Genomic DNA, 18,565 nt, shown 5'->3' on the forward strand with positions numbered 1-18,565 from the left:
TATTTAAAGATCCCCCTGAAAGATGTCCTTTAAATTCTCCCCTCCAAAAATCTGGGAGACTGTACCGCTTAGCCTGAAGTGTCTGCCATATCATAAGTTTAAGAAAGAATGGAAGTCCTCTCTTCTAATCAATCAAATCTGATCTTAACCTAGCTTATATGTTTTACCTCTGATATTATTTGAGATTTTATTTCCTCTCATTGCTGCTGCCGATTATCTGAACATGGCGGTGTCCAACAAGAAAGCTCTTGCTACTGACTTTGGACACTGTACACAAATGAACTAAATGTCTTTTAGTTACTGATAATTTATCAGCTACTGACTTTAGGACCGGGACGGAAGAGGGGGCAAGAAGGGTACTTGAGGGGTACAAGAGGCGGGGCAGAAAACAGGGGCGGATCTAGGGGGAGGGTGCAGGGGGTGCGCACCCCCCCCCCCCCCCCCCGAGATGACCTGCGGTTTTCTAATACAACTGGTATTCTGCAAAAAAAAAAAAAAACTATGTGGTTTATTGGTGTTGAAGTAGAGCAAGAGACGAGTGCACCCCCTCATAAAAAAAATCCTGGATCCGCCCCTGGAAAAGAACGGGAGGTGGGAGATCTAAAAGGGAAGGAAGCAGGGGAAATAAAGGAAAATAACGCATCAGTGTTTTATAAGGGTCCAAAGGGCTAAAGGGAGAAAGACAAGAAAAGGGTTTGGAACCGGGGATAAAAGGTTTGATCCGTAATATGAACTCTTTTTTATCTCATTCAATTTTGACATCTTAGACAGTGGTTTAATACTGCATTTACTTCGGTTCGCACAAGCTTGATTTTGGACTAATCGTAGGTCCCGTCGAAAGTACTAACTAATCAGTCCGGTAACCCATCTGCAAAATTTTACTCCCGCAAAAAGAATATGTCCTGCGGTTATAATTACTAAGAAAGTTTTTAAGACCGAATCCACCAGGAAATTGAGTAATTTTAACTTTCAGTGGACAAAAACCTTGTACCAGAATAATTTAAAGTATACTGCATTCTTTTTTACATTTTTCAAGGGTTAAAGATGTAATTAGTCACCTGTAATAACACCAAAGAAAATTTCTCATGGGAGCCCGAGAAAAGGAATGTCAGATTTCACAAAATTACCTCTTACACGTGAAATTTTCAGAATTTTTCCTGTGTTTTCACAGCCTTTGTGAAATTTGACAATCATTTTCTCGGGCACCCATAAGAAAATGTCTTTGCTGTTATTACAGATACACCCTTAGCCCTCGAAAAATGTAAAAAAGATTGCAGTATTCTTTAAATTATTCTGGTACAGGTTTTTGTCCACTGAAAATTAAAATTAGTCAATTTCCTGGTGGATTCGGTCTTAAAACTTTGATAAGATACAATCGAGAAACAACTCGTGCTTTTTTATTCCTTTAGCCTAACCCTTTAATTCGTCTGCTCTTACGTACTCCCAAGAGTCCAAGCTCACAAGCTTGTGCTCACTGCGGCTAGGTTCGCCCCTCGCGATGCAACACTCTTGTCCTAACTACATCACTTTTTCTCGCAGAATTATTTGCTCTCCAGAGGAGTGTTTCCCCAAATACGGGGTGGGTACAGGGGGGACGTTTCCAATAACGAGGTATCAATCTTTCAAAAGCATGAAAGATTCACAGCACAAGTAGCGAGGTAAATATCTTGGCGAGAGTATCAAAACTTTGCCTTTTTCTTAGTTAAAGAGCAAATCTTTCTTAAACGGGGTTTAAATTTGGAGTTATGACATATACCCACACAAACTTGAGTGGCTCCCCTTCTATAACTCCAGGGGAGGTACTGCTGGGAATTCCTGGTGGGGTTATTTCAGACAAAAAAATGTCAATTTTCACACCCGTTTTCAGACCTGGCCTCTAAGATATTATGTCATCATTACTTAGATAAGAACAGCAACAAAAAATATTTCTTAACAACCATTTCCAATTCGCATATTTCTCTCTCTTTCTTACTCACTTGGAATTGAAACGATAAATTCGGGGCGATAAATACGTTCATACACACCCGGAGCTCCCGCGAAAACCATACCCGACTCCAGACCAAAATGGGCAAAGTCTATACCCATTTTCAGACCAAAACGGCGCAAAAACCCTACCCTTCAGGGTGGCACATACCTCTATGGCTTATATAAGGGAGTACCCCCACCCCGTGCTATAACTGAGAGTGAAACGCACTGACCAGTCATCACCTGTCTGGAAGTTTATCTCACACTAACCTTGACGACACCAAATAGATAGTTTACTACCGTTTATTTCCGAAGTTGAAACGCAAGTACAACTTGTGTTGTGAATGCTGTGACTTTTAAAACACTTAACAACAAAAGCAAAAGATTCAGAAAGCACAACTGATGATACTTTAACTACACATAGCTACACCACACTGGTTTCCATGAAACCCAAAATATACAGTTGTACCTCTCGTTGTGAAAATATCCATAATACAGACCTGGGGGGGAGGGGGGTACTCAACAAAGTTTCATACGGGGAGGGGAGGCTCTGCTCCGAGGTCCAACTGCCTTAACTGCTGTAAATGCATTGTCTTTAAAACAGGAATATATCACATAACCAGGAAATGTTCTCAACTTTTTCACAGCCATAAATTCTTCTATTAACCCTTTCAGGAGTTTTTACAGACAGAAAGACAGATTAACATACTTCAACTAGTTAAATCCCTACCCTTTCATATACCTGAGGCCTGGAAAAGGTACCCCTTTCGGGCAGAGCCTACCCATATAGGCCATTATAGCGAGTCCCCCCCCTCTTGGGAATACAGACACCTCAGTATTACAGGCTTCCCAACTGTCCCAGTGGGCAATTTTTGCCATATAATCGAGTGCCAGATCCAGACCTTGAGATAAGGAGTGCCCGGTCTCAATTGAAAATTTTTTCGGCCCTTCAGCCCTTAGTTCGGTCTGAAAATAAAGTTGGGGGGAGGCCACCTCCCCTGGATCCGCCACTGTAAGCAGGGCGTTTTGTTCAGGGGGTCTAACTCGTGCACACAGTAGCCTTCAAATACAGTCACCTCTCATCAATGCTCACGCCCCCTCCTCCACATTGATGGGGAGGGACTGAAAGGTGCTGCATTAGCAGGCCAGTGGACACAGTTGAAGTTCCACACCATGTTTCCTACTGCATACAGACAGTCCTGCATAGACCCTTAAGCCTGGTTCTAATATGCCGCTGGTCCACCTGCGACATGGTTGCCAGTACTGCCTGGGATACTGTTGCAATATGAGAACAGAAGTGGCCAGCAACATAAGTCATCCAGGTCTTTAAGTTGACTTGAGTTCAACTTCGCAGGCATGCCAGCGGTGAAGCTTTGCGATGGCTCTAGTTGCTGGCGGTGCATGTTCTCATTCGTCTGAGAAGTAGCCGAGGCAGTACTGGTGGCTACGTTGTAGATACATCGGCGGCATATGAGAACCAGACTTTACTGTTATGACACGCAGTACATATGAAATCCTATTCATAAAAATATTCATATATTTTTAGTAAAGTGCTTTGAATAATACTCCAGTTTGACGCTTAAATTTAGAGGGGGTGGGGTTAGACCCCTTGGAACCCCCTGAATCCATAAGTGGGGTTAAACTGTAACACACTTATTACTACAGACACCTTTCTGATGTCCTGACAATAATCAATAGCATTATCATAATTAAATTTCCTAGGTTTCAATTCTGTGTCTACTAAATAAAAATGAAACAATGTTTATAAATTATTTTGTCAAACAGTAAACTGTTACTGCACTTTTCAAAAACAGGCAAACTCTAAGTTCAAAAGCCGCCTTCCCTAATGTGTTTTTTGCTGCCATCAATCATAATATTTACTACAATCAAAAGCAACGAACCTTGAAACACAGTAACATACAAAACAGATCAAAATCCACCAATCGCAAATCATGACCTTTTGAACGTGTTGAAGTGAACTTCTGTTTTCTAAGAGGTCCGTTTAGATGATTGATTGACAGCAGCGAAAAACACAAACATCAGTTGGCCTTTGAACTTCAGAAATAATCATGGTCAAATTTCCTAAATTGCTATTTATATATACTATGTAATAATGTTTCACGTGAAAAATTATCAGTGTAACTTATAAAACATTTATATACAAAAACCACTACCTTAACAACATGTTGAGACATGGCTTCTGAGGTTCAATTTCATCCTTGGTTCAAGTTTAATTATCCTACAGTGTTTTATACTTTTTGTCACGTATCAACATAGCCAAAACGACGAGAAATAAAACCACAGGTAATTAATAGAGGAGACTGGTCATGAAAGGCAGAAAAACGTCAAACATAAAAACAACAGTGCTGCAGTTTATGTTGGAAGCTTCCTGATGGTTTGCATCACAAAAAGCCCATGTTTAATACGTTAAAATTCTACCATGACTCCGAGGCTTTCTGGTCATTTTTCTGTGATTAGTTGATTTGGTTTTCTTTGTGCTCAAGTCTCTTCCGGGGAATTGCAAGACAATGGAGTCATGAAAAATTTGCAATTTTAACCCTAAAGCCTCGGAGTCATGTTAGAATTTTAATGCATCACACATGGACTATTGTGACAGAATAAATTAATGCCACGTCTTTATTGGTCAGTAAGATCAAAATGATGGGTCGAAATGCTATTGAGCATCGTGCACCTTTAAAGTCCACATTAGGAGTCTGACGTGCTTCATAACCATTCCACTCCATTAACTGTAATAAAACTTACTCAGAGGATAAAACTGAGAAACCACAACACAACAGTTATTACAAAAAAATACGAACTTTTAACCATTATCTTTTAAAATAGGACTACTTGAAATTACTGGCTTATACTAAAATGTACTGAAAATTTAAAATCTTAAATATTTCTCTGAAGAGAGGGTATTAAGTTTAAGAAGAAATAGATCATCTTCCGTAGGTTAAGTGGGCGGCAGTGAAAAATAGAATATAAATCCCACTCAAGGTACAGACCACTGTTGCTTCTACTAGAAGATAACAGTTTGAAAAAGGATGAAGGAATAATATTTCCAACAGGAACCTTCTCAAAGGACCAAGTTGGCACTAAGATTGCTACCTTAAAAAAGTGTGCGATCACTTTCCCATTGGCAACTTTGACTAAAGGTATTATGTTGAGGCTGAATTTTATCCTTGGTTTAATTTTAGTTTTCCCTTTATAAAGTAAATATTTTTCGTACCACAGTAAAGACAGTTTAAACCAAGATATTTCCAAGTTATACCAAGGTCCTTGTACGTCGCGTGTGGGTTCAACTGTACTATTGGTCAAAATATGTTAGTTAAAGCCTTCTTTCCTCTGAGTACAACTTTCTTTATAAAAAGTTTCTAGGGCAGGAATAGAATCTTTCTCAATATATTATTTTCCATTGTTTTGGAACATGGTAATGTAGGATAACGAGTACGAAACTTGTAAAGAAAATCAGCATTATAAAGCCAAGGACAAAATTGAGCCACAATACATTTACGTTTTCTATATTGATTCAATACAGTACTTATTTAATTTCAGATGAGATACTGCTATGGTTGTTTTTTTATGTTTCCCCTTCAAGTTATCTTTGGGCAGGTTACTTCACCAACAAAGAATTTCTCCAACTGAACCAGCCTTGATCTTTACTTAGGGTACTAAAGCACTGCTTCCACAAAGCATGCTACTATTCTTGACTAATAATTTATTTTCCCTAAGAGTCATTAATTACTTAGGGGAATAAAGTAATGCTTCTACGGAGAATGTACTTATTCCCCCACTAATAATAATATTATTATTTACCTTAAGTCTGCTTATAACTTTGGTTATAATACGTTCTAGGCAGTAACTGAGAGATCTGGCAGTATTTTGCTATAGTTAATGCTCTTAACATCAGTAGAATATAAAATGATCTTAACATAACTTCTTGACAAATAACTTATCTTCATTTTTTTAACCACAAGAAGTACTTGGGTACAAAAAATACTAAGGGTAATATATCTTTATTGACTACAGCAACTAAAAAAAAGCCTTTATAAAACTAAAGGAATCATATTAATACTGCCAACCTTACAGCAACTTACGAGCTACAATTGATGCAAACTTTCTCATTAGACAACACACGAAACTTCTCCCCAGCCAATGCAAGGCCACATTTTGAACAAGTGAAGCAATCTCGGTGAAAGAACTTCTCATCATAAGCTACAAACTTGACACTTCCTTCTATGAGCTCCTGACAGGCCGCACATCTCTTGGCATAACTATTGCGGTAACAATCTTGGCAGATATTGCTGCCTTCATGTTTGGTGAATGGTTTTCCGGCAAGAGGTTGTGAACACATGGAACAGACAAAGCACTCCGAGTGGTAAGAATTGCCGTCATGCTTCACTGAGGAGGACTTAATGGGCTCTTTACACTTAACACAAATCTGAAAGAGTACAACGATCAAACGGTACTTTATAAAGATTGAAATTAAGGTCTTTTCCCCCTGCAAAAGTTAGGGGTCAAAGTTGTCTAGGACTATTAATTTTTTTATTTTAAACTGATGCGCTACTAGTGAAAGAAGGCATGTGGATCCACACAGGCAGCTTTGGGCAACTGAAGTGTGAATGGTTAAACTCCACCCGCATACAGAGAAACTGGTTAAAACACAGAAAATACATGTGACGTCACTTTGGAACACCTCAGATCTGATCCTCAGATCAGTGTAAACATGTACAGGGAGTCAGTTCACAACATAGTTAACTGACTAAATAATATTATTCTGTTAAGCTATTACAAAACCATGACCTTCCACAATTTAGTGGTCACTTTCAAAAATTTTCCAAACTATCCTTGTTTTCTGGTATTTCCTGACACATTTCAATTCAACAGACACCACTCCTGGTGACTGCTAAAATGCAGGCTGTTCCTGTTGTTTATTAATAACTCTTTGTTCTATTTCGTCCTTGCTAAACATCTGCGTTACTGAAAAGTGATTAACCTACCCTTCAGAACTTTAATTTTCCAGAATTTCCATGCATGATGGACAATAAAAATCATAACTTTCCAGGCTTGGAAAATGAAATAATTGTCAAATTCAATGAAATTCCAGGTTTTCCATGTCCAATACCAACCCATTTAAGTTGAACTCATTCAAAAATTTATTTTGCTCACCTTAGCATAACCAGTATCAAAACAGGAGCCACACAAGCGCTTGTCTTCTCTCCTGATAAACTGCTGTGTCCCAATAGGTTGTTTACACTCATCACAAGTAAAGCATTTCTCATGGAAAGTTTTGCTCTGATATCCAACCTTTTTCTCTCCTGGTGCAAAATCACCTCCACATGCTTCACACACTTTCGATGGTGTAATTCCACGACAAGGATGACATATGAGTTTATCATCCTTGAAGGTGAAACCCTGATTAAGCTGCAAAGGAATGTCATCAGGGTGCAAAGAAAGTCAGTTTTACAGCCTGCCATTTGGGCAAGCTGTAGCTAGCATGTACTAGCCCACAAGTCATTTCAACTAGCCCCAAAACCCTTTTTCATTAGCAGGATTGATTACAATCCTTCTGTAACTGAATCTCCCCAAAAAACAGCTCTTGCCCGTCAGGCAAGTTAAGAACTCCAAAAATCACTAGCCCGATAGCAAAATCCACTAGCTCCGGGCTATCGGACACGACTTTCCTTGCACTCTGGTCATGTAATTTACAAAATAAAACTGAACCTAATTAAAAATCAGGGGCACTTTCAATAAACCAGCGAGTAAGCCGCACATTTTTTCCAAAATTTCAATCAAAATCATAGGGGAGGGGAATTTTACAAAACATTCCACACAGTCTCAGAATTCTAACAAATATACAAAATAGCTTTAATTTAGAATTATCATGTTCTTATTCTTCTATTAAATGCTTCTTTTCAAAATAACACGTCCTTGCCCAATGCAAATCTACACCCCTTCGAAGTGCTGCATTAATAATTAAGTGGAGTAAATTAAATGCCCTAGGCAATTTATTATGTAAAAACTAAGCTACTAAGATAATTTGTAATAATATAGGAGCAAGTGAAGGTTCACATACCAATGGTTTCTCGCAATCCGGCTGTGAACAAACAAAGCATTCTTCATGCCAATGTCTTCCACGGACGTCAACATCTTTGGCGCCAGGACCGATAGGCTTCTTGCAATTCTCACAATTATTGGCAAAATTCTTGTCATAGCACTTGACGCAAGCTGGGTTTTTATCAACTGTGACAAATTTTTGTGCTGACAGGGATTCATCACAATAGAAACAACAGAGGTGTCCTGGGTGCCAGTTTTGATCCATAGCTTGTGAATATTCACCAACATAGATCAACTATAGAAAGGAAAGAAAAAGGTCTCACTGTTAATCAGGGCTGTCACAAAGATTTCAAGCAGCCTGCCGGGTAAGCAACAAGTATAGGCAAGGAATCAAACAGCTAAGGATTTCTTTTGGTAATAATTTTCTTCTATAATTTCCTACAAAAATAGGTGGGGTCATGTTTATACATATTGTAGCGGGGGACAATCCCTGGCCCCAGGCTCTTAATGACAGCCCTGGTAGATACTTGAATTTCTCCTTCAAATATGCACCCTCCCCAAATAAGCACCCCCTTGAGGATAAAAATATTAAATAAGTGCCTCCTTTAAACCCTTACATATACCTTCTAGTTAACTGTTAATGTTTGTATTAATTTTACTGGATATATGAAGTCATTGTTAATTGACACTGAAATTGCTGGGTGCCCCAAACTCCTAAACTAGGTTAGCCCGCACTTAAGTTGTGTGCAAAAATTAAGAGCGACGGTCAGGAAATATCAACCATCGAGTGGCAAGTGTTGAAAAATCGATTTCTTTCATTTTTTTGTCCGTAAATAGCTTTTAGGTAGATAAGTTATCTGATGTAAGTTGTTCTCGCAAAAAGCCTTTTATTTTCTAGAAAAGTTTAAATATCAGTTTTCGTGGTCGGAGTCTCAAAATGGCCATATGTTCAACCCGAAATTTGCTAACATCAGCTCTCCTTGCGTTCGCAAATAAAGGCGCAAGGGGAAATTTGGACACTTTCCATCAATAGAACAACTCTTCTTCTTTCAATAGAAGGTACTTTCAAAGCAATATCGAGACTCGTTGAACTGACATAATTCAAAAACGAAGAACAGGTTTTTACGGTGACAAAAACTCTAATTTAGTAGTTGTTTTTTGTGACATTATTCTTAATGTGGTATAGCTTCAAATTTTCCCAGTCCTCGTTTATTCACACATTTAGACATTCATCTAAAACATAACTGAGAATTGGCTTGGGTTCCTAAAAGCAGCCTTCAAACGAAAGCATCGAAGTCGGGTAAATATAGTGAAGCGTGACCAAAACAACTTATTTAACGGCTCCAAGGTTTCCTCGATCATAAAGTAACAAGACGAAATATCTTCCTGTTCCGTCATCCTTAGCGAATTACCATTGTTAAAGCCCTTACTTTTCAATAAAAAGTGAGCACCAGATTACTAGAGCGTTTGATATTTTTCTTCTTCAAAATACTGTCGGCACCAAAAATGTTACTCTTTCAAGAATTGGGTTGCGTTACTACCGTGATTCCGTGACTGTCATTTTGACGGCACCGTCTCTTCAAACGTACGTTATGACAGGTGCTGTCACGGAAGAGATTGTCACGCCGAGTCGCCGGCTGGTAGAGTTCAGTGTTTCAAAATGGCTAAAATTGACCCAGTTTCACCTTTTTACTCCACTCTTTGATTGAAATAAGCAACTTTGCAAATTTATGGGGAAACCTACAAGAACTACGAAAGACGAGCCTTTCGGCTGTAAGTTTCTACTTTTGTGCATTTCGAAATTGGAAGTGTTTACACAATTACCTTCGGCCTACCATGAAAATTCCTGAACTTCGATGGTGTCTTACAGAGATTTCCTTCAATAACCCAAGCCAATTCCCAGGTATGTTTTTAATGAATGTCTAAATGTGTGATTTAAATAGCGTGAAGAGAATTTGGAGTTTTACCACATGTTAAATATTGTGGTCGATAATGAGTAACGAATTTAAGTTTTTGTTATCCTGAAAACCTATCCCTCATTTTTGACTTATTTCAGTACGACGAGCTACGCTATTGCCCTGAAAATATGTTCTAGTGGAAGAAAAATAATTTTTCTGTTCGTGGAAAGTGTCCAAATTTCTTCATACAGCTTCGTTTGCGAACGTGAGGAAAGTTGATGTTACTGCGAATTTCAGGTTAAAAATTAGGGCAGTCTGGGACCGATCTTCTAGTTTTTCTTACAAATAAAAGGCTTTTGGAGGAAACAGTCTATATTAGGTTTCTTATCTACCTAAAAGCTTTCTATGAACAAAAAATGAAAGAAATTCATTTTTCAACTCTTGCCACGAAATTAAGATTTTGGTCGATTTTTCCTGACCGTTGCTCTTAAGATTTCATTTTCACCCCAACGTAAAGCAAGTTGCCAGGAACCACTATCTATTCAAGGGGGAGGGATGCAACGCTGGACAGGGTATGGTTTTTGTTCTCTGTGTCCGAAATAGGGAAGAACATTTTGCTTGAGTCTGTCCTAATAAATTATATATGCAGGGTATTGCCTGCATGATTGATTTGTGTGCTTGATGAAACTTGTTTTATAGTACACCACATACATGCATACAAAAGAAATGACCATAACATTTGCTCAATATTGTAATTGCCAATAAATGACTTTACAGTAGGATGATGTAATAATAATAATGGCTGTCCCTCATTGCCGAAGATGACTGTCTTGTATTTGAGTTGAGGCCTATCTTAAACAGGCTCTGGTGAGGGTAGTCAGACCCACTCGGGATCTGCAGTAATGCTGACAATTGTTGCATTGGAAAATGCTTGAAGTAGCCGCCGAGTATCGTCAGACATGTGCACACTGACATTCTTGCTGACGCTGCTCTTCCACGGCTGTTGGCAAATAGTTTTGAGCTTTCAATTGTTTACCATTTTCTCCGAACGTGAAAGTCCACAAACTACAAGTTGCCGCTGGCGACCAGCTATGAAATTCTGGTTGCCAGTGCTGACTTTTTAGTCGCATTGGCGACCAGGAAGGCGTAATTTCAGACCCTGATTTTCTTGTAAGGTAATAAAATTGAGGGTGCTGTCCTAAGCACAGTAAGCAAATTAGGGTTTTTTGGTCCTAAACAATAGTCAGGGCTTCCAACCCACAATGGCTCACCTATACTCAAATATTGCTCTACCAACCCCACCATTCCCACCACCACCACTTTCCCCTCCGGGTGTACTGCACTGCTATAGCATAGCCCTTCCGGTGACTGAAACATACCTCTTCACATCCAGCACATCGAGGCTTCAAGAACTCACTCCAATGCCTTGGACAATAAAGTTTTTTATTATCTGTATCCCAGCAGTAGATATGATCAACCAGCAACTCACTATCTTCACTGCAGACAAAACACTGAACATGCCAACAAATTTCAGGTCCAGCTCGGAATGTGAAGATAGCCATCTCTCCAAAGTTCATGGGCATACTGCATTTTTCACAAGCTGCTGGCATTGTAAGACTGGCTTTTACTGCCCCTAAAGTACATAGAAAAATAATCAACCTACATGATTCTCAAGTGTATATAAATAATAAAATAAAAGACTCTACTTGTTTAACACAAACTAATCTAGTGCTTTTTTTGTTCACAGACATAGAGAGGAAATTACATGGCTGTGTGGAGACAAAAACATTTCTTTTCGAGTGTGGAAAAGATTTCATGAGTGTCAGCACAACCAACAAGTGAAATATTTTTGAACGCAAGAAGAGAAATTTCACATCTCAAAGCGGCCATGCAATGTTCTATTTATTACAAAATGTAATGTAATGTTTATATTATTTCAACCCTTTAAGCCCCAATATCCTCATACAATTTCTCCAAACTGATCTCTATACATTTCCATAAAGAATGTGTTGAGAGAATTTGAAAAAAGATCAAGGCATTTTCTCTTAGGTGATCATTTTATTAATTCTCATAACCTAATCTCTTGACAATGTATGGATATCGTTAGGAGAAAATTGATGTTGGTCACCATTGGGACTTAAAGGCTTAAGACCAATGAAATACCCAACCATGCTATGTCACTTTAATTTTTTTTTTTCTGCTGAAAAAGGCACAATTTATTATGTAGCTGCTACAGGTCAAATTTGATTGCAGGTTAATTTTGATTTAACCTAAGTTGATTCTTAACCCTTTAAACCCTAAGATCAAAATTTGAATTCTCATTTGTTGCCCCCATTCATTTCCTACAGAAGTAGTGAGGAGAAGTTGACAAAATATCAAGCAAATTCATCTTGTGTGATCATGTCCATAATTCTCATGACCACTCTGTTTTACACAGCATTGATTTTGCAAAGAGAAATTTGATGCTTGATCACTCTCGGGGCTTAGAGGGTTAATTTCCTTTGTTTCCTATCCCTAATTCATGAATAATAATATTGGAGCTAAGAGACAAAGGAAATTGATAATCAACCTAGGTTAAAAAAATTTAAGCTGAAATCAAATTTGACCTGTAACATAGCCACAGCAATGGTGACCTTTTCCTATGCGAAGATAACATGTTATTTTTACATGTGTAGATATCATGTTTACACCAAAGCCACCTGATATTTCATTAGTGGCTATATGATAAAGTGCTCTAATATGTTTTTGCAAACACAACAGGTTAACGAATCTCTATCAGAGTAATTTAAAGTAGGGAAAATGTAAGCAAGGTAAACAAATCTCCAATTTGTTCCTGATAATTCTTCTTGATTTTAATCTCCAGAACATTTCCATCAGTAGTCCACAATTTATTTCAATTTATTTGCTTTTAAACAGGAAACTCATCAACATTCTCAACCAAAAAAGGCAACTTCACTGGTTTTTGCACTGTTCTTACAGTGTGCAACATGTTAAATGAGATGCCTCTGGTGACTTACAGTGTCAGTAAGGTAGCTAGCTTGCACAAGACAAGCATGTGAAGAAAAGCACTTGGCCTATATCAAAAAAGTATTCATTTAATAGCATGACTTGAGTGACTTATCTCTAGTGACAACAAAAAACCATGGATTTTGCATGGAGGTAAGTATCAGCTAGTGAAGAAAACAACATTCTTACCAACTCCCAACGCCTTTTCAATTCTCTTGGTGCACATGTCATCCATCGCCATCTTTTGATCCAGGGTTAATTTGCGACAGTGTTTGCTTGAAAAATCCTGCAGCGGCATCTGATAAACAAGCTGTTTTACCCTGTACCTTGAACCTTGAGAGTCAAGCTTTGGAACCTTACCATGAGGAAGTTTGGACATAAAGTCTTTGATCTTAATAAACAAATAAAACAAATGAATAAACAACACAATAAAATAATCATGAAAAGAGTGTATACCTAACAACTCTCATGTCCCACGTCTGTGGATCAAGAATAAAATTTTGATCGATCTTATATTCACTCACCCGTCCAATCAATTTCTCACACCATTTTAAAAATTTTAAGCCCTGAGTGTCATATTTGTTAGAAATGTGTAGAAAAGTAATGAGCTAGCAACAATGCGAGCAAAAATGTAAAAGTGAATGATCACACTTTCAAGTCGTTTTACCGCAAACTCCTTTTTGTGAGAAGTTCATAACTCTTCAGAAAGCCTTCACAAAAATATTGGCCTTATCAGGGCTTGAAAAAAACTTGAATTACAGATGGCCCTTTGAGCAAGCACCTCACATATTTGCTTGCCTGGGGTCACTTTTTGGTCATCTTAGTTAATGATCTAGTTAGAAGATGACTTGCTTTGACTTGCCCATCAGGCAAGTAAACTTAAAAAGTTACATGTACTTGCCCCGGAAGAAGATCTGCTTGTACTGGACTACCAGTTGCAGCATGCAAAGAAAGTGGTGTCCGATAGCCCAGGGCTAGTGGATTTTGCTATCGGACTAGTGTTTTTTGTTCTTAACTTGCCTGACGAGAAAGTGGTGTTTTGGGGGGAAATTCAATTTACAGAAGGTTTGTAATCAATCCTGCTAATCAAAAAGGGTTTTGGGGCTAGCTGACATGACTTGTGGGCTAGTACATGCTAGCTACAGCTTTCTCAAATGGCAGGCTGTAAAACTGACTTCCTTTACACCCTGAGTCGGGACTTTTTTCAAGCCCCATTTATATGATACAGTCACCTGTCTCTTAAGACAGACACTGTTAGGGCTGTGACTAAGTAACTACAATCGGCAACAAAATGAGTTGAGACACTTCGAGGTGTTCCTGACTTCAAAAGGGGAAAATATACCTTTTCCTCCCCCAATCCCCTCCATGCAATGTTGTACTGCTGTTTGAGCTACCTATAGAAAACAACAAACACACCATCTTTGAATAGAGGGGACAGGGGAGGGGTGTGGATTCTTTTGGTCTTCGAAGTTACCCTATTTGAGTACAATGTCTCAACAATTTTGTTACTGATTTTATCTTGGAAAGGTGTCCCCGCCTGCAGAGTAAAAAAAACCTGAAGAACAGCTGATGGACTCGAGAACTCTAGGTGTCTGTATCAGGGACACATCCAATCTTATCACTGTCAGTTATGGGACAGTTGACAGTATTTTAATACACGACAGCACATACCTGGCCACTTGACAGACCAGCTGGTACCCACTCATAACCCTCAGAATGTGCACCCTTCACTTTGGCTAATGAAGATCTTGGTGGCTTCTCTTCAACACACATGCGGTCTTCTGGCAAATTTTGGTAACTGCTATTTTGTGGTATGTCATGACATTCAACTGGGCACTTGCAGAAAATGCAATACTTCCTGGAAATTAAGAACATATTGATGTAAGCAATGAACAGTTTAGATGCCTTAATTCCTGAAATAGACAGCTGGTCAGTTAATGCACATAAAAGAAGAAACCTACCAGCAAATGGAGATAATAGAATCTCAAACCTAAAACTTTGAAAATATGATGAGATGAGAGAAGTAGACCTGTTGCTAAAATTTTAAATTGCTGGGTACAGCAGAACCTCAAAATATAGTGAAGGCCCAAGGGGCTGGCAAAATTTGTTCGCTGTAACGAGGTTTTGTTATATCGAGGTTCTTTTTCACATATATTTTTACTATTACTAGAGTACTAAATTCGTTCATCATACTGCGGACTTTGTAGCTACAGCAATTAGCCACACATTTAATCGACTTATTTTTTATCTGAAATCTTTGTTGTCTTCATGCTCACGCTAACACAATTTCTAGATTTAACTAGAAAGTTCCTTCTAATGCAAGCTAGGACACACGCAAAAGTGCCACGCAATTTTGTTATTAAAAGGATAAGTTTTTTGTTTTTGCGGTTAGTTGACACAAGTTTTTTGTCAACCATTTCAAGAAGCCAAGAAGTTTTCCTTGTCCTAGTGATTTAAGGACATCAACAAGTTCTCACGGTGTTTACGGAAGTAAGGTTAAGAAAAGAAATAAACATCAGTACGTGAACTAGTGTCATCTCATATCACCACTGGAGCAATACTTTGTTATATGGAGGCTCTTTATATCAAGGTTCCACTGTAAATGCAATTAGTAGGCGGCAAATGGAACTATGAATTTTTTTGCTTCCATAATTTTACTTTTATTTCCTATGAAAGTAGCTGGAGGTCATGCTAATAGTAGCCATGGAAAATCCCCAGCCCTCAATCCTTAGCAACCGCCCTGGGGAAGCCAAATAAGACATTTCTTCTACCTACAGCTATCAACAGACATATGTTCAGGATATTGAAACAACTGAATTGACATGTGCACCCCCTTTTTTTAATATTTGATCAACACTCCGAAAATTGTACAGAACTTAATTTCAGACTAACCTCCATGGATGAGCAGAAAGCCCTCTGCAATTTTCCTTGCAATCCAAACACTGGCTCCCTTCTATTTCACTTGCTTTAAATGGGTCCTGTTTTGATTAAAGAAAAGAAGACAGTGGGAGGTCACCCTGAGTGTTTCTTCAGATTCCGCTACTAACCACAATTTCCAAAATCTCTCTGAAGTGAAAAACGTTACTGCCGCTAAGCATGACAAATTATGGAGGGGGACATTGGGGTTTAAGGTTTTGCAAATTTAGCCATTTTGAGGATGAGCTTTTTTCCTATCTTTTGGGGTGTGCGATTGTCCTTTTATAAGAACTGGTTTTTAGGTTTCCAACCTACAACAAAGAAGTTTTTCAGATTTGGTATTCAACATAGTTTTCAGTTTTAAACAGAAAAACTCCTGTCGTTGAAATTGACAGCACCATTTAATCCAAACTCAGCAGCTATCCTTGTCCCGCCCAGGTACACTCCTGCATTCATTCCCTCCAGACCTATGGTAACTAATGAACTTATAACCTGCTACATGTACAACTTCCTCCGCAGGATGTTAACTGTTCGTGAGAATGCAATGAACCATGCCATGGGCTTTCTTTGTTATTTCACAAGTGCTTTTCTGGTTTTGTAAGCTCCAATTGTGTACAGTCCAGCTTATTATAATAATAAATCAATGTGACTGGGTTTTCAGGCACAAAGAATCCCAACAGCAATTTATTAAGCAATGTAACTTTGAAATCACTGTGAAATTAATACCATGTTTAGTTTAAAGCCTCGTTGATTCTCAATGTGATTAGGTCAACTACGTCATGCGAATAAAAATTATACTATAAACCAAATCTGGCATTCTGATAAAAGAAAATAGAATCATTACATCTTGAAATAAAAGCAATAACTTTTTTGCGAGTCAATCTTTTATCTGGAATCATAAAAAATTAACTCTGCCATGAATTCTTTCTTCTGGCTGATACAAAATCACCAAGCCATGCTTCCTTGACTATTCGGGATTATTGTTATTTTTATGACTATCAACTTAGTTGCAATTAATTTATATTAGAGCGGTTTTCACTTGACTGTCGAAAGTAATTGAGGAATTGGTTTTAGTTTTGGTTTTACTACGCCCTTTGGTTGGCTAGTGTATTTACTTTGGTTTTGGTTTGACGACATGCAGCCAAGTGAAAACCGCTCTAACTAAGCAAATTTAATGCAAACAAAAATTGAACAACCAAATTTAATCTGTTATAGCTCCACACTGATTTGAACCAGGAAGTGAATGTTTAGGCTAAAATTTAGATAAATATTCCTTAGCTTCACGACTGTGTGTACAGAAGTTTCACGTCGAGTTATTTGATTTACTGACACCACTTGCCACCAAAACAAACGACACTTCAACAATTGCAAACGTACACCAGTCAAAATGGCATTTGCATTCCGTTTATGCTAGCATTCCTTTCAAGCGATCCGTTAGCTTGGGACGAAAAAAGGAGAACCAGCAATATTCTCTAGCAAAGGTTTATAAGCATCCAAGGAATTAATAGCTGCTGACAGTGACACTGACAATCGATTGAACGACCAAAGAGATGTGTAATGAATAAATCTACATGTGAACTGTAAGACAGATTTGCTAGCTAGGTTAAGTCACACCCCTGCAAAGTGATCGATGAGTAACAAAAAATTCAAAGCGTCAAAGAGGTTGTAAAAGTAAAGATTTCGCTCTTTTGTAAAAAAAGATTTCAAAAACGTCCTCCCTCTGTCAAGATCAAATAGTAAACATGGTTCATAGGCGATCCAACTTGAAGAGAAGAAGCTTAAAATTTGGTTTCTAGCGAACACAGCTGTACATGTTGTTATGATTCCGAAGGTGTGTCACTTTCACTCACACTGTCCCCAGGCTGCGATTGCAAAAGACGACAGAGTTCTTACAATGTCCGGCGTTACTTTCTTAGAAAAATATGTCTGAAATTCTGCAACTGCTTTACAGCATTAAAAGGATTTACTTACTGAAGAGTTACGTTAAGCGCCCTCTAGAGAATTTGCGCATCACAGCGCACCGGCTCGAGCCTCATTCGGAAAAGATTTGCGGAATAAAACCAGAGAATCTGTTGACGAATCTACCTTATTTCTGCTAGCATCTGCCTGGAAAGCAATGAAATCCAGTGAGTCAAAATCTCCGCACGCCATTCTTATTTGCAGGATCTACAGCCGACCACATTGACTGCCTTAGAGAATACTTGGCGGGTGGCGGTGCTTGGCGAGGGAAACTAAGTGCTCTACAACCAATCAAAACACTTTAAGTTAATCATGTGTTTGTGTGACATGCATTTCTGTGTAAATTCTTTGACAGTCAAAACAAAGTATCGCATAAAGGCCACAGAGGATGCCTCAGGAGTCCTTTTTGAATACTCCATTGCATTCAGGAAAACCCCTATGAAAGTTTTTTCTATCGTCATCCTTTTCAGAAAATGTCACAATCTACTGCTGCAAGGCACATTACCGTGTAAATGAATACTCAGTATCTTCAATTTTTTTTTTTTCAAAATTTATAGACGAAAGAGGCCTTTGTTTCGACTTTTGGCGAAGAAACATTCTAGAATATTCTCTTGCTTTCAAGTAATAAATAAATCATTTATAAAACTTCCACAACTATTGTGATGCCCGTTTTCCTTCGCTTTTAAACGAACAATTATTTCAACTCTTTGTCGGCAAGCTAATAGATCAAAAGCAGCAAAATTGTCTTAAAAATTAATTAT

The 18,565-nt window shown here is 38.3% G+C and overlaps 1 protein-coding gene across 2 annotated transcripts; it reads right to left on the minus strand.

The window, feature by feature from the left end:
- Nucleotides 1–5,372: 5,372 nt before the first annotated feature.
- LOC140947461 (four and a half LIM domains protein 2-like) lies at nt 5,373–18,040 on the minus strand. Of its 2 annotated transcripts, XM_073396570.1 has the most exons (8): nt 17,931–17,996; nt 15,822–15,907; nt 14,601–14,787; nt 13,119–13,320; nt 11,303–11,556; nt 8,045–8,320; nt 7,138–7,392; nt 5,373–6,409 (listed from the first exon to the last, which is right to left on the minus strand). In XM_073396570.1, the coding sequence occupies exons 1-8, from the start codon at nt 17,994–17,996 to the stop codon at nt 6,062–6,064; spliced, it is 1,674 nt and encodes a 557-aa protein (XP_073252671.1). In that variant the 3' UTR covers nt 5,373–6,061. The 2 variants fall into 2 exon arrangements, with proteins under 2 accessions (XP_073252671.1, XP_073252670.1); XM_073396569.1 differs by lacking the exon at nt 15,822–15,907 and having other exon boundaries at nt 17,931–18,040.
- Between the last annotated feature and the right edge of the window lie 525 nt (nt 18,041–18,565).

The sequence above is a fragment of the Porites lutea genome, chromosome 9, assembly GCF_958299795.1.
Source record: "Porites lutea chromosome 9, jaPorLute2.1, whole genome shotgun sequence".
Lineage (NCBI taxonomy): Eukaryota > Metazoa > Cnidaria > Anthozoa > Scleractinia > Poritidae > Porites > Porites lutea.